This window comes from Phyllopteryx taeniolatus, chromosome 7 (genome assembly GCF_024500385.1).
Source record: "Phyllopteryx taeniolatus isolate TA_2022b chromosome 7, UOR_Ptae_1.2, whole genome shotgun sequence".
NCBI lineage: Eukaryota > Metazoa > Chordata > Actinopteri > Syngnathiformes > Syngnathidae > Phyllopteryx > Phyllopteryx taeniolatus.
The window spans coordinates 1,597,361-1,622,500 of record NC_084508.1 but is presented as its reverse complement, the minus strand read 5'-3'; the positions used below and the strand labels follow the sequence as shown (position 1 = coordinate 1,622,500).

General features: G+C 45.9%; 1 protein-coding gene across 2 annotated transcripts in view; it reads left to right on the top strand.

Annotated features, from left to right (window-relative positions):
• The window catches only part of kifap3a (kinesin-associated protein 3a), a 98,638-nt gene that overhangs the window by 34,211 nt on the left and 39,287 nt on the right, over positions 1 to 25,140 (top strand). For both annotated transcript variants that reach the window (XM_061779134.1, XM_061779135.1), the window contains 4 exons: positions 2,090 to 2,268; positions 4,181 to 4,343; positions 13,640 to 13,740; positions 22,549 to 22,657. In XM_061779134.1, the coding sequence (XP_061635118.1) occupies positions 2,090 to 2,268; positions 4,181 to 4,343; positions 13,640 to 13,740; positions 22,549 to 22,657 (552 nt within the window). The remainder of the gene's footprint in view (positions 1 to 2,089; positions 2,269 to 4,180; positions 4,344 to 13,639; positions 13,741 to 22,548; positions 22,658 to 25,140) is intronic.

Sequence of the window (25,140 nt, the reverse complement as noted above, 5' to 3'; positions counted from 1 at the left end):
GGATCAGCCCTGAGCCCCTTCCTTTTTGCAGTGGTGATGGATAGGCTGACAGATGAGGTTAGACTGGAATCCCCGTGGACCATGATGTTTGCAGATGACATTGTGATCTGCAGTGAAAGCAGGGAGCAGCTGGAGGAACAGTTAGAAAGATGGAGGCATGCACTGGAAAGAAGAGGAATGAAGATTAGCCGAAGTAAAACAGAATATATGTGCATGAATGAGAGGGGTGGTGGGGGAAGAATGAGGCTACAGGGAGAAGAGATGGCAAAGGTAGAGGACTTTAAATACTTGGGGTCAACCGTCCAGAGCAATGGCGAGTGTGGTCAGGAAGTGAAGAAACGGGTCCAAGCAGGTTGGAACGGGTGGAGGAAGGTGTCAGGTGTGTTATGTGACAGAAGAGTCTCTGCTAGGATGAAGGGCAAAGTTTATAAAACAGTGGTGAGGCCAGCCATGATGTATGGATTAGAGACAGTGGCACTGAAGAGAAAACAGGAAGCAGAGCTGGAGGTGGCGGAAATGAAGATGTTGAGGTTCGCTCTCGGAGTGACCAGGTTGGATAAAATTAGAAATGAGCTCATCAGAGGGACAGCCAAGGTTCGATGTTTTGGAGACAAAGTTAGAGAGAGCAGACTTCAATGGTTTGGACACGTCCAGAGGAGAGAGAGTGAGTATATTGGTAGAAGGATGATGACGATGGAGCTGCCAGGCAAGAGAGCTAGAGGAAGACCAAAGAGAAGGTTGATGGATGTCGTGAGGGAAGACATGATGGCAGTTGGTGTTCGAGAGGAGGATGCAGGAGATAGGCTCTCATGGAAAAGGATGACGCGCTGTGGCGACCCCTAACGGGACAAGCCGAAAGGAAAAGAAGAAGATATACGTATATATGTGTATATATGTATATATATATGTATATATGTGTATATATATATATATATGTATATATGTGTATATATGTATATATATATATATATATATATACATATATGTGTATATATGTGTATATATATATATATATATGTATGTATATATGTGTATGTGTATATGTATATATATATATATATATGTGTATATATGTATATGTATGTATATGTATATATATGTATATATATATGTGTGTATATATATATATATATATGTGTATATATATGTATATATATATGTGTGTATATATATATATATATATGTGTATATATATATATATATGTGTGTATATATATATATGTGTGTATATATGTATATGTGTATATATGTATATATATATATATATGTATATATGTGTATATATGTATATATGTGTATATATGTATATATGTGTATATATGTGTATATGTGTATATATGTGTATATATGTATATATGTATATATATATATATATATGTATGTGTATATATATGTATATATGTATATACCAAATCAAGTTGGCCAGAGGGTGCACTTTGCCGCTGGGACGGCAATGGATCGTGCCGCCGAGCCCGGCTTCGGCCCGGCGACATAAGGTTGGCAACCACAGACTTTGTCCATTCTGCTCCTTGTCCAGTTGTCAAGTGATGCTCAGCGGGAAAACGTAAAGTTTGGTGTTTGTAAGTTTAGCTTTTCAATGTATTTTAATCCTCTTATTTCAAGCCTTGCTTAATGCCGCATAATGACAGCTCTGTGAATGAATAAATGGATGCCTCCAGAGATCTGTCAACCAGTGTTCCTGGTAGCTCTAGGAAGACTCTACCCGCCAAAAGGAACAAAATAATCCAGGATGAATCTGCTGTACCCTGGTAGTGTTTTTCAGTGAGGACACAAGGGGAACTCAAGCTACCATGTTAGCTAGGTAGGTTCCTGCAAAGGTTCCTGCAATGGGAAGGACCCTATTCTTGTGAGTTAGATGATCACACAACATTCTATGACCAATTTATGCTGAAATTGAAGAAACTCCAAAGGGTTCACATACTTTTTCCTCCCACTTTATGTAACCAGCCGATTGTTCTTTTTTTTTTTTAGCCTGCCTGCTCAAGTCTGTTTTATTTTATTCCTGTTTACCCTAGTTAATTTCAATGGAAATTGCATGAATTTTAAAAATGTTTCTCTTTGTCTGCAGTTTCTCTGTGTCTGTTGTTGAACCTTGCTGAAGACACTCACACAGAACTAAAGATGCGGAACAAAAACATAGTTAACATCCTTGTAAAGATTCTGGACAGAAAGGATGAAGAGCTTCTTTTAGTAGTTGTCTCCTTCCTCAAGAAACTTTCCATCTTCATGGAGAACAAGAATGACATGGTGAGAGAGACTGAAATGATAGTAAATATATATAGTGTACAACCCCAATTCCAATGAAGTTAAACGTAAATAAAAAAAGGATATAAGGATTTGCAAATCATGTTCAACTTATATTTCATTGAATACACTACAAAGAAAAGATATTTAATGTTCAAACTGATAAACTTTATTGTTTTGAGCAAATCATCATGAACTTAGAATTTTATGGCTGCAACACATTCCAAAAAAAAAGCTGGGAACGGTGGCAAAAAATACTGAGTAAGTTGAGGAATGCTCATCAAACATCTGTTTGAAACATCCCACAGGTGAACAGGCTAATTGGGAACAGGTGGGTGCCATGATTAGGTATAAAAGGAGCTTCCCTGAATTGCTCAGTCATTCACAAGCAAAGATGGGGCGAGGTTCACCTCTTTGTGAACAAGTGCGTGAGAAACAGTCCAACAGTTTAAGGACAATGTCCCTCAACGTACAATTGCAAGGAATTTAGAGATTTCATCATCTACGGTCTATAATATCATCAAAAGGTTCAGAGAATCTGGAGAAATCACTGCATGTAAGCGGCAAGGCCAAAAACCAACATTGAATGCCCGTGACCTTCGATCCCTCAGGCGGCACTGCATCAAAAACCGACATCAATGTGGAAAGGATATCACCACATGGGCTCAGGAACACTTCAGAAAACCAATGTCAATAAATACAGTTCGCCGCTACATCCGTAAGTGCAACTCGAAACTCTACTATGCAAAGCAAAAGCCATTTATCAGCAACACCCAGAAATGCCACCGACTTCTCTGGGCCCGAGCTCATCTAAGATGGACTGATGCGAAGTGGAAAAGTCCGACGAGTCCACATTTCAAATTGTTTTTGGAAATTGTGGACGTCGTGTCCTCCAGGCCAAAGAGGAAAAGAACCGGTTCTATTATGGACGCAAAGTTCAAAAGCACAGCATCTGAGATGGTATGGGGGCTGTGTTAGTGCCAATGGCATGGGTAACTTACATATCTGTGAAGGCACCATTAATGCTGAAAGGTACAGACAGGTTTCGGAGAAACATATGCCGCCATCCAAGCAACGTCTTTTTCATGGACGCCACTGCTTATTTCAGCAAAACAATGCCAAACCACATTCTGCACGTGTTACAACAGCGTGGCTTTGTCGTAAAAGAGTGCGGGTACTAGACTGGCCTGCCTGCAGTCCAGACCTGTCTCCCATTGAAAGTGGTAAACATGACCGTCCCAGCTTTTTTGGAACGTGTTGCAGCCATAAAATTTTAAGTTAATGATTATTTGCTAAAAACAATAACAAGTTTATCAGTTTGAATATCATGTCTTTGTAGTGTATTAAATTAAATATAGGTCGAACATTATTTGCAAATCATTGTATTCTGTTTTTATTTATGTTTAACACAACGTCCCAACTTCATTGGAATTGGGGTTGTACATGATTAGTTGTGGGGCATGGTGCCTGACTGGTTAGCACATCTGCCTCACAGTTCTGAGGTTCCAGATTCAAATCCGGCCTTGTGTGGCGTTTGCATGTTCTCTGAGTAGGTTTTCTCCATGTACTCCGGTTTCCTCTCAAATTCCAAAAACATGCATGTTGAGGACTTTAAATTGAAAATGCGAGTGCAAATGGTTGTTTGTTTATACAGTATGTGCCTTGCGATTGATTGATTGACGACCAGTTCAGGGTGTACTCCGCCTCTTGTCCAAAGTCAGCTGGGATAGGCGCAAGCACCCCCACAACCCTAGTGAGGATATGTGGTTCAAAGAATAGATGGATGATGAATCTTGATACAACTTTATGTATTTATTAATGCAAGTTATGTTTTATCTCAGGTTCTATGTTGTGTACATGCGTCCATTCATATTTCTGTAAAAAATACACAAAGGTATTTGTCCATTGTTCATAGGTTCAAGTATTCGCAGTCGAGAAGCTGGCCCTGCTGGTTCCATGTGAGCATGAAGACCTACTGAGCACTACATTACGCCTCCTACTCAACCTTTCATTTGACAATGCTCTGCGCAACCAAATGGTCGAGGCTGGACTAATTGCCAAACTATCCTCACTGCTCGGTAATCTGTCTGAAAACTGTGTGTGTGTGTCTGATTGTGTGCCAGTTGTTTTAATTGTGGAATAATTGCAAATCTCAGACAGGTTTTATAGTGTTAGGTAAAACTGAAACAGTGAGTTTAAATGTTATTAAATTTGTATTCTCATCATTGAAAATAAATGACTGAAATACCAGTTGTGTACTCAGGGAACAAATAATAAAACAATAGTCTAGTATTTTACACAGCTGACTTTCACCTACCCAGTGTGGAATCAATTCCTGCCCCTTTATCGGAGATGCCAAGTGTTACGATTTGGCCATATTTTGTTCCGGGTTGCCATGTATTACGACGCGCTGATGAAGTAAAACATAGTCCGCAGTCGGGAGAGGACAAGACGTAATGTCCGCTTGTATAAGTACTTTAAATTTGCCAGTTACCGTCGCAAGCAAGGGGCTATCACGCGCTTGCCGTCTCAGTGGCGCGACAAGTGATTGGCTGAAAATTTGGCCTCTACCAACCAATCAGCATAATGTTTGCTGATGAAAACATTGCATTTAACTCCATAAAATTAAACTAACTTCAAGCCTGTCTGACGGTCACCTGAACAGTTCGTTGGCTGTGGTTGGCTAGCTTCTCTCTCTCGCACTCTTACTCTCTGTCCCCTATCCTCTCACTACACTCGCTCAACCCCTGACCCCCCCCCCCCCCCCCCCCCCCCCTTCTGCTCCTTTTGGGCAGGAAATGTCTGTCTTTCGTTAGCGGTCCAAAAACTTTAGTTTTACGTCTTTTATCCATCCAACCATTTTCTTGCGCTTATCCGAGGTCGGCTCGTGGGGGTAGTAGCTTTAGCATGGAAGCCCAGACTTCCCTCGCCTCCTCCACTTTATGTAGCTCTTTTGGGGGGATCCCGAGGCGTTCCAAGGCCAGCAGGGAGACATAGTCTCTCCAGTATGTCCTGGGTCGTCCCTGGGGTCTCCTCCCATTGGGACATGCCCGGAACACCTCACCAGGGAGGAGTCCAGGAGGCAAAAAACACACCCGGACTCAGCCCTCATTATTCTCAGGGGCTTTAACAAAGCTAAACTCAACCACGAACTCCCTAAATAAAAGCAGCACATCGACTGTCCTATCAGGGAAAATAAAATTTTTGACCACAGCTATACTAATAATGCATATCGTGAGGAGTGTGATCCCCCTGTAGTTGGAACACACCTTCTGGTCCCTCTTCTGAAAACGGGGGACCACCACCCCAGTCTGCCAATCCAGAGGCACTGTCCCCGATGTCCACGCGATGTTGCAGAGGCGTGTCAACCAGGACAGCCACACAACATCCAGAGCCTTTAGGAACTCCGGGCGGATCTCATCCCCACCTCCGGGGCCTTGCCACCGAGGAGCTTTTTAACCATCTCGGTGACCTCAAACCCAGAGAAACCCAGAGAAACCCAGACTCTGCTTCATCATCTGCTTCGTAGTATTCTCCCCACCTACTCACAACGTCTCGAGTCAAGGTCTGCAGCGTCCCATCCCCAGTATACACAGTGTTGATGGTGCACTGCTTCCCCCTCCTGAGACGCTGGATGGTGGACTACAATTTCCTCGAAGCCGTCAGGAAGTCTTACACCATGGCCTCACCGAACTCCTCCCACGCTTGAGTTTTTGCCTCAGCGACCACCAAAGCTGCATTCCAGTTGGCCAGTCGGTACCCATCAATTGCCTCAGAAGTCCCACTGGCCAAAAAAGCCCGATAGAACTTGATAGCTTGACGGCATTCCTCACCGCTGGTGTCCACCAACCACCTTACGGCCACAGCTCCGGTCGGCTGCCTCAGCAATGGAGGCACGGAACATGGTCCACTCGGACTCAATGTCCCCCGTCTCTCCCGGAACGTGGGTGAAATTCTGCCGGAGGTGAGAGTTGAAACTCTTTCTGACAGGGGATTCCGCCAGACGTTCCCAGCAGACCCTCACAATACGTTTGAGCCTGCCAGGTTGGACCGGCATTTTCCCCCTCCATTGGAGCCAACTCACCACCAGGTGGTGATCAGTTGACAGTGCCGCCCCTCTCTTCACCTGAGTGTCCAAGACGTGGCCGCAAGTCCGATGACACCACCACAAAATCGATCATCGAACTGCGGCCGAGGGTCTCCTAGTGCCAAGTGCACGTGTGGACACCCTTATGCCTGAACATGGTGTTCATTATGGACAGTCCGTGATGAGCACAAAAGTCCAATAAGAGAACACCGCTCGGTTTCTGATCGGAGGGGGGTGGGGCTCGTTCCTCCCAATCACGCCCTTCCAGGTCTCACTGTCATTGCCCACATGAGCATTGAAGTCCCCCAGCAGAACGATGGAGTCCCCAGCGGGAGCGCTCTCCAGCACCCTCTCTAAGGACTCCAAAAAGGGTGGGTACTCTGAACTGCTCTTTGGTGCGTACAAACGACAGTCAGGATCCGTGCCCCCACCCAAAGGCGGAGGGAGGCTACCCTCTCGTCCACCAGGGTGAACCCAAATGTACAGGTGCCAAGCCGGGGGGCAATAAGTATACCCAGACCTGCTCGGCGCCTCTCACCGTGGGCAACTCCAGAGTCGAAGAAAGTCCAACCTCTCTCAAGAGGACTGGTACCAGAGCGTAAGCTGTATGTGGAGTCGAGCCCGACTATATCTAGTCAGAACTTCTCGACCTCGCACACCAGCTCGGGCTCCTTCTCTGCCAGAGAGGTAACGTTCCACGTCACTAGAGCCATCTTCTGTAGCCGGGGATCGGACCGCCAAGGTCCCTGCCTTCGGTCACCGCCCAGCTCACAATGGGCCACAAGATACTAGGGCCCCTCCTACAGGTGGTGAGCCCATGGGAAGAGGGACTCACGTTACCTTTTCGGGCTGTGCCCAGCCACGCCCATGGTTGCAGGACCGGCCACCAGGCGCTCGCCTTCGAGCCCCACCTCCAGGCCTGGCTCCAGAGGGTGGGCCCGGTGACCCGCGTCCATGCAAGGGAAGTCCATGAGTCCACTTTTTAGTTTTTTTTTGTCGTCATAAGGGGTCTTTGAGCCATTCTTTGTCTGGTCCCTCACCTCGGACCTGTTTGTCATGGGTGACCCTGCCAGGGGCATAAAGCCCCAGACAACTTAGCTCCTAGGATCATTGGGACACACAAACCCCTCCACCACGATAAGGTGACGGCTCTTTTTATTAAAAAAATTAAAATAAATCAATAGTATGGCATTCTATACATACAGTAGCGACATTTGCACCCCACGACATTCACTTCTTTAATAATGTTTTGCGTGCCGGTTGATCTGCTCTGAGTGATTCCTCCACATTGAATGCTGTCTTCTGTAGATGTACAGTATCTCTGTGACTTCTCTGACAATCTCTTGTCCACAGCTTCAAATTGTTATAAACACCTGGCTGGCTTTTTTGTATTTTATATTTTTTTGTTACATTAACTGTTAGCCCATGTGGCTGTAGTATTTTCCATTGAATGCTTTTAGGACGCTGTGGTTGTTTCAAATAGACAATGTATCATTCTCTTTGTTTTATAGTTTTGTTTTTAAGTAAACTCGTACTGGTTGTGGCAATGTACAGCTTGATGGTTCTTTTTGGCTGAATATTTACTAATTATGTCAGCCAAAGTGCTGCTTGTTGTCAAGTGAGTGGAGCCTCTTACCGCCATGCAGCACTCGTTTCTCAAGTTTGGGAGAACAACTCGGCCAATCGGCTCTTGAAAAAGTCGGGTCACTCGTACCTCAAGGGCAACTCTGTATACTGTAATCATTTGTTTTCATTTGTTTCAAATGCCGGTCCCTCAAAATATGCCTATGCCAATGTGAAATCAGTCTGTGGTGCAAAAAAGGTTGGAGACAGCTGATTTAAAAAGTCTAACAAACAGGCTTTCGAACGGTAAGATGTGTTGCCAAGTAGCATTCTTACAACAAAGAAATAATCTACCTGCAGTTGAGGAAATATTTGATCTCTCACTGGTTTTGTAAATCTACCCACTGACAAAGACATGAGCGGTATACAATTTTAATGGTAGGTATATATTAACACTGAGAGACACCATATCTCAAAGAAAATCCAAAAAATCACATTTAAAATAAGAAAACTGTTTTTTCATTTCATTGAGTGAAATAAGTATATGATGCCCTACCAACAATAAAGAATTCCGGCTCCCACTGACTTAGTCCTCTAACTTTAAAAAAGTACTCCTAATCTAAACTCGTTAGCTGTGTGAAAGACACCTATCTCAACTTGTTACCAGTATAAAGACAAATGTCCACATCAATAAATCAGACACAAACCTCTCCATCATGGGCAAGACCAAATAAGTTTCTAAGGACATCAGGGACAAGCTTGTAGACATGCACAAGGCTGGAATGGGCTACAAGACCATTGGCAAAAGGCTGGGGGAGGAGGCAACTGTTGGGGCAAATATTTGAAAATGGAATGAACATAAAATGACTGTCAATCTCCCTCAGTCTGTGGCTCCTCGCAAGATTTCACCTTCTGGGGAATCCGTGATCATGAGAAAGGTGAGGCATCAGCCCAGAACTACATGCGAGGAGCTTGTTAATGATCTCAAGGCAGCTGGGACCACTGCCATCCCGAAAAACATTAGTAACCCACTACGCCGTATTGGATTAAAATCCTGCAGCGCCTTTAAGGTCTCCCTGCTCAAGAAGGCAAATGTACAGGTCGGTCCCAAGTCCGCAAAGAACACCTGAATGATTCAGACAATGATTGGGAGAAGGTGATGTGGTCAGATGAGACAAACATCGAGCTGTTTGGAATCAATTTGACTCACCATGTTTGGAGGAAGAGGAATTCACACTACGACCTCAAGAACACCCGGAGTTGGAAGCATTATGGTTTGTAGGTGTTTCGCTGCAAAGGGGACAGGTCAACTTCACCGCAACAAGGGAAATATAGATTGAGCCTTGTACCTTGAAATCCTGGGTGACGATCTCCTTTTCTCAGCTAGAAAACTTCAAATGGGTCGTGGATGGGGCATCCAGCACTACGCTGACGCAAAGCACACAGTCAAGGAAATGAAAGACTGTCTTAAGGAGCAGCACATTAAGGTCATGGGGTGGCCTAGCCAGTCAGACCTAAATCCCATAGAAACTGTGGAGGGAACTGAAGCTTCAAGTTGCCAAGGCACAGTCTCAAAACCTGAAGGATTTGAAGAGGATCTACAAAGACGAGTAGTCCAAAATTCCTCCCGAGATGTGTGCAAACCTGGTGTTCAACTACAAGAAAACGTCTGACCTCTGTACTGGCCAACAAGGAGTTCTCCACCAAGTACTAAGTCATGTTTTGATAGGGGGTTAAATACTTACTTCCATCAATGAATTGCAAAATAAGTTGAATCTTTTGTTTTTTGTGATTTTCTAGATTTTCTTTTTGAGATTCTGTTTCTCCCTTTTAAAATACACATACCATTAAAATGATAGACCGTTCATGTCTTTGTCAGTGGGTAAACTTACAAAGTCAGTGAAGGATCAAATAATTATTTCCTCCACTATATGAAATTAATTAGAATTACCCCTCACTTTTGTGCTTTCTTTAGTTTTAGTCTGCAGCAAAAATGAAAGAATTACAGTTGGAATACACTTTGTGTGCAATGCAAGTGATGCAAACCCCACTATGACATCAGATTTTAGGGACCAGAGTGTTGGCACTAAAGATGCATCCGAACTATATTGGATATTTGGGACCATATTGGATTAAATGAGATTTTGGCCTGTTAGACTTTATGAAAATTTGCTTTTCATCCTGAGTCTTTTGTTAATTTCCAGGGATCCTTTTATGAAAAATTTACCTGAGCTGTTGGACAATTTCTACCAAATCTGAACCACATACTGTACACTAGAATGATGGGTGACTAAATTGGATTTAAAAAAAAAAAAAAAGGTTTCCATCCTTGTGTCTGAGCGACGCATGTCAGCGTTTAATGACTCTCCATAAAATATGAAACATTTAATCACTTTACAAGTTGAGAACTTTACCAAAGAATGTGTTGATGATAACTCGTTGTACAATTTCTTGGCTTCTGTGACATATCGTTCCATCTGCCATTTTCAAACCCAAAAATATTTTCTTGTGGCGAATTAATGTGTGTTTAACGCATTAAAGAAAGAAGCGACAACTTTCAAATATATTTGGCTAATCGCTTTAAAGCTCTTCTAATGCTGGAAGACACAGATTTGTCAACACACAATAACAAAATTATAAATGGCATTGTTCAAACTGGACACAAAGTAGTGCCATCCATAAGAAAGACGACAACATCCAGAATATCGAAAGCTACGTTCGACTTGGAGAAATGGAAAAAAAAAGGGCCGGCATTATCAACAAAATTGAATATGATGAATTGTGCAAGACGATTTGGAAAAAGATAGAAGATTTGAGAACTTGCAACGTTCGGCTTGTTCAGACAACGCTTGAAGCTGGACATGAAATAAAAAACGTTAAATGCGCATTAATTTGCCACAAGAAAATTATTTTTGGTTTGAACATAGCAGATGGAACGATATGATACAGAAGACAAGAAATCATACAACGAGTTAAAGAATTTTATACAAACCTATACAGTGACGCTCAACGAATGATTACTGGAAAGCTAGAAGCAGACTGAGGCGGCACGGTTGCCCACTGGTTAGAGTGTCTGCCTCACAGTTCTGAGGTCTGGGGTTCAATCCCCGGCGCCGCTTGTGTGGAGTTTGCATGTTCTCCCCGTACCTGCGTGGGTTTTCTCCGGGCACTCCGGTTTCCTCCCACATCCCAAAGACATGCGTGGTAGTTTAATTGACGACTCTAAATTGCCCGCAGGTGTGAATGTGAGTGTGAATGGTTGTTTGTTTATATGTGGCCTGCGATTGGCTGGCAACCAGTTCAGGGTTGTACCCCACCTCCTGCCCGATGATAGCTGGGATAGGCTCCAGCACTCCCGCGACCCTTGTGAGGATAAGCGGCTCAGAAAATGGATGGATGGATGGATGGATAGAAGCAGACCCAGTTCCATGTATCCTGAATGAATCAGAATCATCTTTATTTACCAAGTATGTCCAAAACACACAATGAATTTGTCTCCGGTAGTTGGAGCCGCTCTAGTACGACAATTGACAGAGAACACTTTTGAGACATAAAGACATTCACAAAAACAGTCACTGAGCAATAAAGGGTTGCTAGTTATCTGGTAATGCCGGGACACATTTTTTTATTTTATTTATTTGTATTTTTTTTTTACTTTTGTGCAAAACGATGCAGAGTCCTCCAGCAGTTAGCTTGAAAAAGCTATTAGTTAACTTAAGGCCGGAAAAGCTTGTGGATAAAATTTCTGTTGAAAAACTTAAAACAGGAGGCAACGAACTTAATAAGATCCTTGTAAAACTATTTCAAAGCTGCCTGGAGTTGAAAGAAGTAACGGCGACATGGAAAGACGCAGAAATAATTTTGCTATATAAATCACGCGATAAAATGGACCGAAGAAATTATCGCCCAATAAGCCTCCTCTCAACGATTTATAAAGTCTTTGCAAAGATATTGGACAAACGAATTGGAATCAAACTCCGATAGAACAAGCGGGTTTTCGTAGCGGTTTTAATACTATGGACCTCATACAGTTCAACAAATAATCGAACGAGACGAGTACGAAATGCCTCTGTGTGTAGCCTTCATCGACTATGAAAAAGCGTTTGCCTCAGTCACCACCACTTCGATACTGTAGGTGCTTGTAAATCAAGGGATAGAGCCGACCTATTTTAACATTCTACAATCAATATACAACGATTCTTCTAGTTCAATACGAATGGATAATGAAAGAGTTAAAATCAGTCTAGGAAAAGGCGTCAGGCAAGGTGACACACAGTCTCCGAAGGTATTTACAGCTTGCCTTGAAGAAATTTTGAGAAAGCTCAATTTGGAAAAAGGACTAAAAATTAACAGCGCTTATTTGAGCCAAGTTCGTTTCGCTGACAACATCATTTTATTCTCCTACGATGCCGAACAACTACAGTGTCATATTCAGGAATTAGACGTAGAACGCCATCGCTCAGGTCTCAAAATGAACAAAAACAAAGGTCATGTTCAATCGTTACTCTCCACAAAAGGATGTCAAAATGGGCGACTATGTCCTAGACGCTGCCGAAAACTACACCTATTTAGGCCAACTTGTAACAATGGATGGAAATACAAGAATTGAAGTTCAACGCCGCATAAAGCTTGCCTGGCAGGCTTATGGAAGGCTTAGTGTTATATTCCAGAACAATCTTCCCATTTCCTTGAAAAGAAAAGTTTTCGATCAATGTATTTTACCAGTCCTCACTTGCGGTATTGATACTTGGATGACAAATGGTAAGGTTATACAAAGGGTCTGTGTAACCCAAAGGAACATGGAACGCCAAATGTTAAAAATACAAGAAAATTTGCAGTTGGATAAGGCAGCAGACAAGAGTTACTGATGTCATTCAAAAAATAAAAAGCCTTAAATGGAAATGGGCTGCACACGTTGCCTGAAGAGCTGACAAAAGGTGGACCACAGAAACTATCAACTGGATACCACTGGGCACAAAGCGGCCACGCCGAAGACATAAAAGTAGATAGGTGGATGAAATTATTAAACACACCGGAATACACTGGCAACAAATTGCAAACTGCTGTAGTAGTTGGAAACATGAAGAAGAGGCCTTCATCCTGTGGATAGAAAATGACTGATGATGGTGATGATGATATATATATATACCTCCATCTATCTATCTATCCATCCATTTTCTTTTACCGCTTATCCTCACTAGGGTCGCAGGCTGCTGGAGCCTATCCCAGCTATCTTCGGGCGGGAGGCGGGGTACACCCTGAACCGGTCGCCAGCCAATCGCTGGGCATATAGAAACAAACAATCATTCGCACTCACATTCACACCTATGGGCAATTTAGAGTCTGCAATCAACCTCCCACACATGTTTTTGGGATGTGGAGTACCTGGAGAAAACCCACGCAGGCATGGGGAGAACATGCAAACTCCACACAAATTTGAACCCCGGTCCTCAGAACTTTGAGGCAGATGTGCTAACCAGTCATCTACCGTGCCATATATATATATAGGTGGTAAATAATTTTTCCACCAAGTTTACTGCATTTGTTTTTATAATTGAATACATTTTGAAATGCACAAATTAGTTTATGGTATGACGGTAAAATGCAGTTGTTTTCAGTTGCCTATGGCTGTACATAGTGCTTGGTTATCATTTGAAAAAACACCCCATAGGTAGTGATTTGCACTTGCTGCACAACCAGTCATTCATCCATTGTTTCTTTCAGATGATGAGGGCCAAAGACAGCTCAGCATGTGCATTCTGTACCACATCAGCATGGAGGACAGATTTAAGTCCATGTTTGCCAACGCAGACTGCATTCCACGGGTAAGACTGACAAATTTTTCACTAGCAGACCAATAAACACATTCATGCATTGAATGACACCAAAGGCAAAACACAACACTCATAAAAGTTATGAAAACGTCTTTTCCACTTCGACTTGGGTGCATCGGCGCAAAGTTGATCGTAACAGTGTGTGTAGCTTCCCTTCTCTCTTTTTAAATTATTTTTTTTTTAACCTGTCCCATTCAGCTGCATGTTCAATGAAGAATGGTGGATCTTCATTCATTCATTGTCTTCCGCTTGTCTGGAGTCCAGTCGCAGGGCCAGCAGTTTTAGCAGGGAAGCCCAGACTTTTCCTCTCCCCAGCCACTTTGTCCAGCTCTACCGCGTCCGTGCAAGGGAAGTCCATGAGTCCATTTTTTATTTTTTTTTGTCATCATCATAAGGGGTCTTTGAGCCGTGCTTTGTCTGGTCCTTCACCTCTGACCTGTTAGCCATGGGTCACCCTGCCAGGGGTGTAAGGCCTCAGACATCTTAGCTCCTTGGGTTGCATTGGGACACACAAACCTCTCCACCATGATAAGGTGTTGGCTCAGCAAAGGGAATGGTGGAACTGTATACATTTTTATGCTAAAATAGTTTTGCTACAAAATAGGAATTCAAAATACTCCCTCTGTGGTTGTTTATAGTGTGATGTTTATTGAAAATGCAGCCTGACAGAAAAGAGTGACAGGACATACAGAGAGACAGAAGAGATATGGGAAATAGGGACAGAAACCTCTGCAAGAGAGCTAGAGGACAACCAAAGAGAAGGTTGCTAGATGTAGTGAGGGAAGACATTAGGGCAGTTAGTGTTCTAGAGGATGATGTAGGAAGATAGGATTAAATGGTAAAGAATGACACACTGTGGCAACCCCTAACGGGACAAGCCGAAAGTAAAAGAAGAAGAAGGAGAAGAAGGCAAGGGGGAGTTGGGCCAGTCGGTCCACCCCGTGGAGGATCCAGTCGAGAGGACACCACCCATGCTATGGGACCCAGGTTGGCCTCCCAGCCCCCAAGAGAGGGACAAGGGGACCGCACAACTCTCCCGCAGCCTGTCCCACCACCATAACCACCAAGCTCCTCAAAAGAGTTACGAATATATGTTGTGCATCAAAAAAAAAAAACAACAAACAGTGGGGGATTGGTGGGCCAGGTCAGAGAAAAGGGAGGCCAAGACACCTGGCCTAGTGTCCTCCCAGCCCAGCATGGCTCTCCCCCCACTGATTAGTGTGTAACGGACATGCCACTAAAGATGACACCCAGCAACCCCCATTCTCGTGCTGTTCCGCATACCTGCCTCGGCTCCCCGCTGACTCAGTCTGCATACACAAGACATCTAAGAAAAACCTTGTCCGTTTATCAAAGAAGTATGAGGGGGGGCTTAATTTTGCGCACGGACGCTAAATGAATTATCAGCCAGTCCCAAGTAGCATCAAAGGTGAGACACAGACACTGGTTTTTCACCCAGACGCTAAATTAATTGCCTTCCACCCTCAGCCAGCCTGAAGAGTCTTACCAACAAAGACTTTTTTTCCCCCGCTGTTTTCAGTGACATTTGTTCCTCCTGTCTGGGACAATGGATGGAGCACTAGCGACTTCCACAGGTAGTGGAAAACTACTGCAACCCCGGATTAACTCATCACAATCCTCACTGGACTTGAATATTATATAATATTTTAAGAACTTTGCATGTACGCCACCAGTGTTACCATCGCAATAGTGCCACTAGTGATTGTATTTCTGTAAATTTGAATGTCTGATGTCAAATCTGTTTGTCAACTGAACTGAATGAAATGTTTCACCCCACACAAACACAAATGCCACATTGCAAATATTACAGTGTTCTCAACAACCACATACAATTGAAACATTCGTTACAGGGATTAATGAGGATGTGCGCGTGACAATGCAAGGCTGGAAAATGGTCTCGTTATCCTAAATCCAATACTTATTTTATCCGACTGGTTTTAAACTACGAAATAAATCCTAAAATGGAAAAGTAACTTTAAGAGTCGGTCCATGTTCCCTGTTGGCCCCAGAGGGGGGAACGGGGGCACGGACCACCCCTTTTGGCTGGCTTTGTTGGGGGGGTGTCGTTCGACCAACTTGCCGAAGATTGGCTCAGCCAGGACGCTCCACCTCGCACCACGAGGTGACAAGGACACATCGGACGCCCTTCCCCGTCGCAGGGCATCCTGCCAGCGCTCCAAGCTACCCTTTTTGGGTGGCTGGGCAAACTCCGTGGGGAAGGAAGCGGGCAGCACCTGTCCGCTCCGAACGTCTGGCGAACAGCGACATACGGGCTCCGGCCGTCCTGCCTGGCAACTTTTTGTTTTTCCTGCTCTTGTTTTTTCTTCCTTCCTCTTTTCCCGCCAAATCCACCTGTTCCCCCGTGCGGACCGGACCGGCCAAACATTCAGGAGCTTGACCAGCCTGCCTAAGTTGTGTTCCAAGCACGTAAATGCAATTTGCGGTCTAGTAAAAGTACAGATTAGTGCATATTTGTGTTTATATTAACGATAACAGGAACCCCCAGCTCTCTGCATTGTCACTGCACGCTCCTTCCACCCTCATATCACAAGTTAGTCTCCTTTGCCAATGTTTGTCGGTCCTTTGTGTTTTTTTTCCTGCATTGTTCCCTTGTAGATTCCCATGTTAGATCTCATAAGATTTTCTATAAAGATACACTACCTGTATCATTTGTGTGTTTGGGTTCCACAAAAGACCTCTGGTTATCTAGAACACTTATCAAATTCATGTAGCAACCTTCAAATAACGAGACTGATAAAAGGTTTGTGACTTTGTCCTGAAGTTTTATACAGCTAAAAAGTGACGTGGTGCCACTTTACAAGACAAATTAGTTTGATTTTCACGTCAAAGCGTAACCCGGAAGTGAACGCATGCGTTTACCTTCATTCGTATCTTTTTCCAAATTAATAAAATTTTTATTTAACCCCCATATACGCTACAAGTGTATGATGCATTAAAACGGGGGGACTAGCTGGGCAGAGAAGTGCAGCAGCCGGACCTGGATCCGAGGGCAGTATCGCTGTCGTCATCATAGGCTGTTTCGTACTCCTTGAACACTGACAGCTAGATCAATTCCACGCATCCACACACCGATGTAATTTCTGAATATTATTCCGCGGCGGACTAATATGCGGAAACGCATCAGCCTAAGGGTTCCGCCTGTGCGCTCGGGACCTGCTTTGGAGTCGCAGGATTTGACGACACCAGAAAAAACACTTACGCCACTTCAGCTGTTAAGAAGTAACGGTACTTTTATTGTGTTTCAATGATCTAAATGTCGCTCGCTACTTTTATTGATATTGATATTGCTTTATTTATCAACAATTTTGTGCGCGAGACTTCGACTTCCGTATTGGGCGCTGTTTGTGCCAATCCAGTTTAAGCGTGAGTGACGTTAAAGTCTAGTTCACCAATCAAACGACACAAGAAAGTCACATGACCCCACACGTCGTCTTCTATTGGGCTTCCCGGACACAGGTATTAACACTAGATAAGCCAGCCCGGCGGATTGTCATGCCTACGTGGCGGCCATTTTGTGAAGTTACTCACTCTTTACTCAGTACTTGAGCAATTATTTCACTGTGCACTTTTTACTCATAACCAAGTAATTTTTGGAGGACTACTTTTTTACTTGAATCACATTATCGTCAAGTAACAGTACTCTTACTTGATATTTGGCTACTCTACCCACCTCTGAAGCGGACATCCTCTATTGTTACTCTTACGTTTAAGCAACATTTTTTTGCTCATCAGATCAGCCAGTGTCGTTTTTGTTGCACTGGTCTTTTGGATTTTCGTGTTGAGGTTGTGGTCCCAGCGGAACCGCGAAGCACACGTAACATCGGCGACAAGAGCTGATCCGCTAGTACATATTGTATTAATTAGGAAACATGCCTACAATTTTCTAATTAGATTCCGGATGTTAATGTTAAATGTATTAAGCAACGGAGCGACGTTGGGGATTATGTCACAACACAGAATTAATTAACTTCAAATTCAGAAATGCCCCCCCCCCCCCAAAAAAAAGGATGCATTTAGCAGTAGTGAAAAATGACGTGAAGCAGACAATGATTTTAGTCAGTTCTTATCCAGAATGAGAGTGCTTAAAGAGGATGATGCTGTTCATGTGCACAGTTTGAGGCAGGCATCAGGGGCAGGTGGAGATGGGCCTGGCTCAAGTTGGAGGCCAAAACAAAAAAGCAAAGAAATGAGGCAAATTTAATTTAAATCTTAAATATGTACATCATCATGTACTTGAGCAGTGTAAATAAATGTTTTACTGCTTCCAGATTGCTTAATTTGTTAAAATACCCAAAATTCTCTGCGGGGGGGCCGGGGATCCCCCAGACACCCCAACAATGTTTTTTTATTTATTTATTTTTTATTTTTTTATTTTTGGTCTGTCACTTTTTTCATGCCTTTGGTGTTTGCATGTCTGGGTTTTGGCTATTATTAATGGCAGTTTGTCCTCTGGTGTTGTCGCGCAAAGTTTTAAACATGCCGTGTACAGCCACTACTCAAAGCTATAATCCACATCTTTTTTTGTTCAAGAAAGTCACTTTCACCCAAGCCACTACTACAGGAGATGACACAATCCTGATTAAGCTATTCATCTCTTCTAACATCTTGCTGTATTTGTCAGTATCTTAGTTTTTATATTAAGCGAATGCCCTATTCATTTCTCGCGGTGGAAATGACGGCATGGAAATTACGCATGTTCTTCAAAACATAGTGAAAACATGTAGAATCACATATAAGGGGCATACCATCAATTGCCTACGTCATATTGAAGAGGCAACTCTGTTCTTCTGTTGTAAAGCTGAATTCGAGTTTAGGGGGGCGCCAAAAGTTACATACTATAGCTTTAAGAAACCTGGCCTTGATTGCACCGTTATAACCAATTTTATCTCCAACCTTCCTTTTGTGTTGTGCACAGTCAACTAAAGAATTTGCTGGATGAGCATGATGTCCACAAGGTTTTTCAATCAGCTTTGCTAAAAGTTGTAAATGACATTCTCATGGCAAATTGTGGGGGATTGTGTTTGTCTTGTCTTGCTGGACATAACTGCAGCGTTTGATACAGTAGACCACAGTATCCTTGTGGCCTGGTTAAAGTAAAGTACTCTGTGGGCATTAGCGGTAGCGCACTGGAATGGTTTAGATCCTATCTAGAAGAAGAAGAAGCGTGGAGTCCAACCCTCACCGGAAACGAGTCTGACTTACTGCCGGATATGCAGACCAAACTTTGACTCCGGTCGTACAGGGACCGAACAGCCCGTATCAGGGGGTTCGGTAACCCATACTCCCGAAGCACCCCCCACATGACCCCCAGAGGGACACGGTCGAACGCCTTCTCCAAGTCCACAAAACACATGTAGACTGTTTGGGCGAACTCCCATGCACCCTCGAGGACCCTGCCAAGGGTGTGAAGCTGGTCCACTGTTCCACGGCCAGGACGAAAACCACACTGCTCCTCCTGAATCTGAGATTCGACTTCCCGACGGACCCTCCTCTCCAGCACCCCTGAAGAGACCTTACCAGGGAGGCTAAGGAATGTGATCCCCCTGTAGTTAGAACACACCCTCCGGTCCCCCTTCTTAAAAAGGGGGACCACCACCCCAGTCTGCCAATCCAGAGGCACTGTCCCCGATGTCCACGCGATGTTGCAGAGGCGTGTCAACCAGGACAGTCCTACAACATCCAGAGCCTTGAGGAACTCCGGGCGAATCTCATCCACCCCCGGGGCCTTGCAACCGAGGAGCTTTTTAACCACCTCGGTGACCTCAACCCCAGAGATAGGTGAGCCCGCCTCAGAGAACCCAGACTCTGCTCCCTCATGGGAAGGCATGTCGGTGGAATTGAGAAGGTCTTCGAAGTATTCTCCCCACCGACTCACAACGTCCCGAGTCGAGGTCAGCAGAGCACCATCCCCACTATACACAGTGTTGGTGGTGCACTGCTTCCCCCTCCTGAGACGCCGGATGGTGGACCAGAATTTCCTCGAAGCCGTCGGGAAGTCTTTCTCCATGGCCTCACCGAACTCCTCCCATGCCCGAGTTTTTGCTTCATTGACCACCAAAGCTGCATTCCGCTTGGCCAGCCGGTACCCATCAGCTGCCTCAGGAGTCCCACAGGCCAAAAAGGCTCAATAGGACTCCTTCTTCAGCTTGACGGGATCCCTCACTGTTGGTGTCCACCAACGGGTTCGGGGATTGCCACCACGACAGGCACCAACCACATTACGGCCACAGCTCCGGTCGGCTGCCTCAGCAATGGAGGCGCGTAACATGGTCCACTCGGACTCGATGACCCCCGCCTCCCTCGAAACATGAGCAAAGTTCTGTGGTAGGTGGGAGTTGAAACTCCTTCTGACAGGGGATTTCGCCAGACGTTCCCAACAGACCCTCACAATACGTGTGGGCCTGCCACGTCCGACCGGCATCTTCCCCCACCATCGGAGCCAACTCACCACCAGGTGGTGATCAGTTGACAGCTCCGCCCCTCTCTTTACCCGAGTGTCCAAGACATGCAAGTACGATGACACGACCACAAAGTCGATCATCGAAATGCGACCTAGGGTGTCCTGGTGCCAAGTGCACGTGTGGACACCCTTATGCTTGAACATGGCGTTCGTTATGGACAATCCGTGATGAGCACAGAAATCCAATAACAGAACACCGCTCGGGTTCTGATCGGGGTGGCCGTTCCTCCCAATCACGCCCTTCCAGGTATCACTGTCATTGCCCATGTGAGCATTGAAGTCCCCCAGCAGAACGATGGAGTCCCCAGCGGGAGTGCTCTCCAGCACCCCCTCCGAGGACTCCAAAAACGGTGGTTACTCTGAACTGCTGTTTGGTGCATAGGCACAAACAACAGTCAGGACCCGTCCCACCACCTGAAAGCGGAGGGAGGCTACCCTCTCGTCCACCGGGGTGAACCCCAACGTACAGGCGCCGAGCCGGGGAGCAATAAGTATACCCGCACCTGCTCGGCGCCTCTCACCGTGGGCAACTCCAGAGTGGAAGAGAGTCCAACCCCTCTCGAGAGGACTGGTACCAGAGCCCAAGCTGCGCGTGGAGGCGAGTCCGACTATATCTAGTCGAACTTTTCGACCTCACACAACAGCTCGGGCTCCTTCCCTGCCAGAGAGGTGACATTCCACGTCCCTAGAGCCAGCTTCTGTACCCGGGGATCCAGCCCCTTGTTGGTGCAAATGAATATCAGCTGGTTCAGTCCTAATTGATAGCCTACAATAAGGTCTCATTGCCAAGGTGTCAAGACACGTCTCATGATGGGTAAGAGCAGAGCGCTGTCTCAAGACCCTCGCAAAGTAATTTTTGCAAAACATAACTATGGCGTAGTCACTGATGGTGTAGTGGTACACTCGCCTGATTTTGGTGCAGGCTGCGTCGGTTCAGTTCCCACCCAGTGACGGTGTGAATGGTTGTCCGTGTCTATATGTGCCCTGCGACTGACTGGTAATGTAAAAAAATAATAGTATATGGGAACCCACAAACACCTGCCACGACTGGCAGAACAACTAAAACTGTTGTTTTTCGGAGTCTGTAAAGTAAACGGCTGTCACCCTACCCCAAAATCAGTCACTTTGACTGGCCCACGAATGGTTTGTGTGCGGTCATGTGACTGCCTTGTGCCGTCTGATTGGTCAATTGTACTCAAATGACACTCGTGATCACGTCAGAGTGGTAAAACCTGTCTCTCTGATAACCTTGGCTGTCGTGGTCCAGTCATCTGGAAGCTCCGACTGTCCACGAGAGCCTCTCTCACCTCTTCTCGAAAAGCTACACAACACACAGATGGTTCTCTGCGATGCCTTTGTCCTCCCTGTCACAAGAGTCATTTTACACACCACCATCTTATGCTGTTTAGCCACACTCTCCCCTACCACTACCTGACAGTCAGTACCCTCCTTCAGATTACATCTGCACAAGATGTAATCCACCTGCGTGCTTCTCCCTCCACTCTTGTCGGTCACTCTATATTCCTGCCTCTTCTGGAATAAAGTGTTCACTTCTGCTATTTCCATCCTTTTTGTAAATGTCTGTCTGGGATGCTCAGAACTTGCTTTTCACCTCCAAGACATTATTTGCTAACTCTTCTTTTATAATCAGCCCTACTCCCTTTCTCTTCCCATCTACACCATGGTAAAATAATTTTAACCCTGCCCCTAAACTTATCGCCTTACTACCTTCCTACCTGCTCTACAGGACACACAAAATATCAACCTTTCTCCTAATCATCATGTCATCCAACTCCTGAGCATTTTCTGTCATAGTCCCAACATTCAGTTCTAGGCTCTATGCTTTCCTCTTCTCTTTCTGCCTAAGAACCTACTTTCCACCTCTCCTTCGTCTTCGACTCATAGTAGCTGAATTTCCACCAGTGCCCTGTAGGTTAACAGTGCCGGTGGTGGACGTTGTTAACCTGGGCCACGACCAATCCGGTATGGAATTCTTTGAATGAGCGAAGTTTGGCAAAGTTGAAAGACGGATGTCCTTCCTTACGCAACCCTCTGCATTTATCTGGGCTTGGGACCGGCCTACAGTTTGCACTGGCTTGTGCCCCCCATGGGGCTGCATTCCTCTCAAGTCATTTTAAGAACAAAGTAATTATAAATATTAATATATATCTATATGTTTGTGTGTTTGTGTCATGCATGATTCTTCAGCGTACAACAAGCAGTAATTGAAATTCTGACATGCATAATTACGTTTGTTCCTTCTAAATGACGATTTCCCTTTTCTTTGTAATATACAGCTCATGAAGATGATTTATGACTCTGGTGAACACAAGATGGATTTTGAACTCATCTCACTGTGCATCAACTTGGCTGCTAATAAGATCAATGCCCAAGTCATGTGTGAAGGTATGACATCAGAAGTGTAAACATTATTGTCTAGTAGTATTGCAACATTTTCAAGTTTGACACCACCACATTTAAAAAATATATATATAACTATCAAGAAGTACACTGGTTGAGGAGGATTTATAAAATATATTATATTAAGGAAATACAGCCATTCTATGCATTGTACCGACATTTTCAGAGTCCATCCATCCATCCATTTTCTACCGCTTATCCGAGGTCGGGTCGCGGGGGCAGTAGCTTTAGCAGGGATGCCCAGACTTCCCTCTCCCCAGCCATTTCATCCAGCTCTTCCGGGAGGGATCCCGAGGCGTTCCCAGGACAGCCGAAGGACGTAGTCTCTCCAGCGTGTCCTGGGTCGTCCCCGGGGTCTGCCCCCGGTGGGATGTGCCCGGAACACCTCACCAGGGAGGCGGCCGGGAGGCATCCGAATCAGATGCCCCAGCCACCTCATCTGGCTCCTCTCGATGTGGAGGAGCAGCGGCTCTACTCTGAGATCCTCCCGGATGACCGAGCTTCTCACCCTATCTCTAAGGGAGAGCCCGGACACCCTGCGGAGGAAACTCATTTCGGTCGCTTGTATCCTGGATCTTTCGACCCACAGCTCGTGACCATAGGTGAGGGTAGGAACGTAGATCGACCGGTAAATCGTGAGCTTCGCCTTCCGGCTTAGCTCCTTCTTTACCACAACTGATCGATACAAAGTCCGCATCACTGCAGACGCTGCACCGATCCGCCTGTCGATCTCCCGTTCCATTCTTCCCTCACTCGTGAACAAGACCCCAAGATACTTGAACTCCATAAAAGTTATGAACAGAATCAGGTGGTGATCAGTTGACAGTTCCGCCCGTCTCTTCACCCGAGTGTCCAAGCCATGTGGCCGCAAGTCCGATGACACGACCACAAAGTCGATCATCGAACTGCGGCAAAGGGTGTCCTGGTGCCAAGTGCACGTATGGACACCCCTATGCTTGAACATGGTGTTCGTTATGGACAAGCCGTGATGAGCACAGAAGTCCAATAACAGAACACCACTCGGGTTCTGATCGGGGGGGGGGGGCGTTCCTCCCAATCACGCCCTTCCAGGTCTCACTGTCATTGCCCACGTGAGCATTGAAGTCCCCCAGCAAACGATGGAGTCGCGAGCGAGAGCGCTCTCCAGCACCCCCTCCGAGGACTCCAAAAAGGGAGGGTACTCTGAACTGCTGTTTGGTGCATAGGCACAAACAACAGTCCCCCCATCCGAAGGCGGAGGGAGGCTACCCTCTCGTCCACCGTGGTGAACCCCAACGTACAGGCGCCGAGCCGGGGAGCAATAAGTATACCCACACCTGCTCGGTGCCTCTCACCGTGGGCAACACCAGAGTGGAAGAGAGTCCAACCCCTCTCGAGAGGACTGGTACCAGAGCGTGCGTGGAGATGAGTCAGACTATATCTAGTCAGAACTTCTCGACCTCACACACCAGCTCGGGCCCCTTCCCTGCCAGAGAGGTGACATTCTACGTCCCTAGAGCCAGCTTCTGTAGCCGGGGATCGGATCGCCAAGGTTCCCGCCTTAGGCCACCGCCCAGCTCGCACTGCACCCGACCCCTACGGCCCCTCCCACAGGTGGTGAGCCCATGGGAAGGGGGACCCACGTTACCCTTTCCGGCTGTGCCCGGCCGGGCCCCATGGGTGCAGGCCCAGCCACCAGGTGCTCTCCTTCGAGCCCCACCTCCACGCCCGGCTCCAGAGGGGGGCCCCGGTGACCCGCGCCCGGGCAAGGGAAACCTGAGTCCATTTTTTGTCTTCGTCAAAAGGGGTCTTTGAGCCGTGCTTTGTCTGGTCCCTCACCTAGGACCTGTTTGCCATGGGTGACCCAACCAGGGGCGTGAAGCCCCAGACAACTTAGCTCCTAGGATCATTGGGACACACAAACCCCTCCACCACGATAAGGTGACGGCTCAAGGAGGGGCATTTTCAGAGTTTCAAAAGTATTTGAACAAAGTGATATTGTACAATAATCTATAATATCCATCCATCCATTTTCTTCCGCTTATCCGAGGTTGTGGGGGCAGTAGCTTTAGCAGCGACGCCCAGACTTCCCTCTCCCAAGCCACTTCATCCATCTCTTCCAGGGGGAACCAGAGGCGTTCCCAGGCCAGCTGGGAGACATAGTCTCTTCAGCGTGTCATGGGCCGTCCTCGGGGTCTTCTCCCGGTGAGACATGTCCGGAACATCTCACCAGGGAGGCGCCCAGGAGGCTTACTAATCAGATGCCCGAGCCACCTCATCTGGCTCCTCTCAATGTGGAGGAGCAGCGGCTCTACTCTGATAACCGGATAACCGAGCTTCTCACCCTATCTCTAAGGGACAGCCTGGACACCCTGCGGAGGAAACTCATTTCGGCCGATTGTATCTGGGATCTTGTTCATTCGGTCAAGACCCACAGCTCGTGACCATAGGTGAGGGTAGGAACGTAGATCGACCAGTAAATTGAGAGC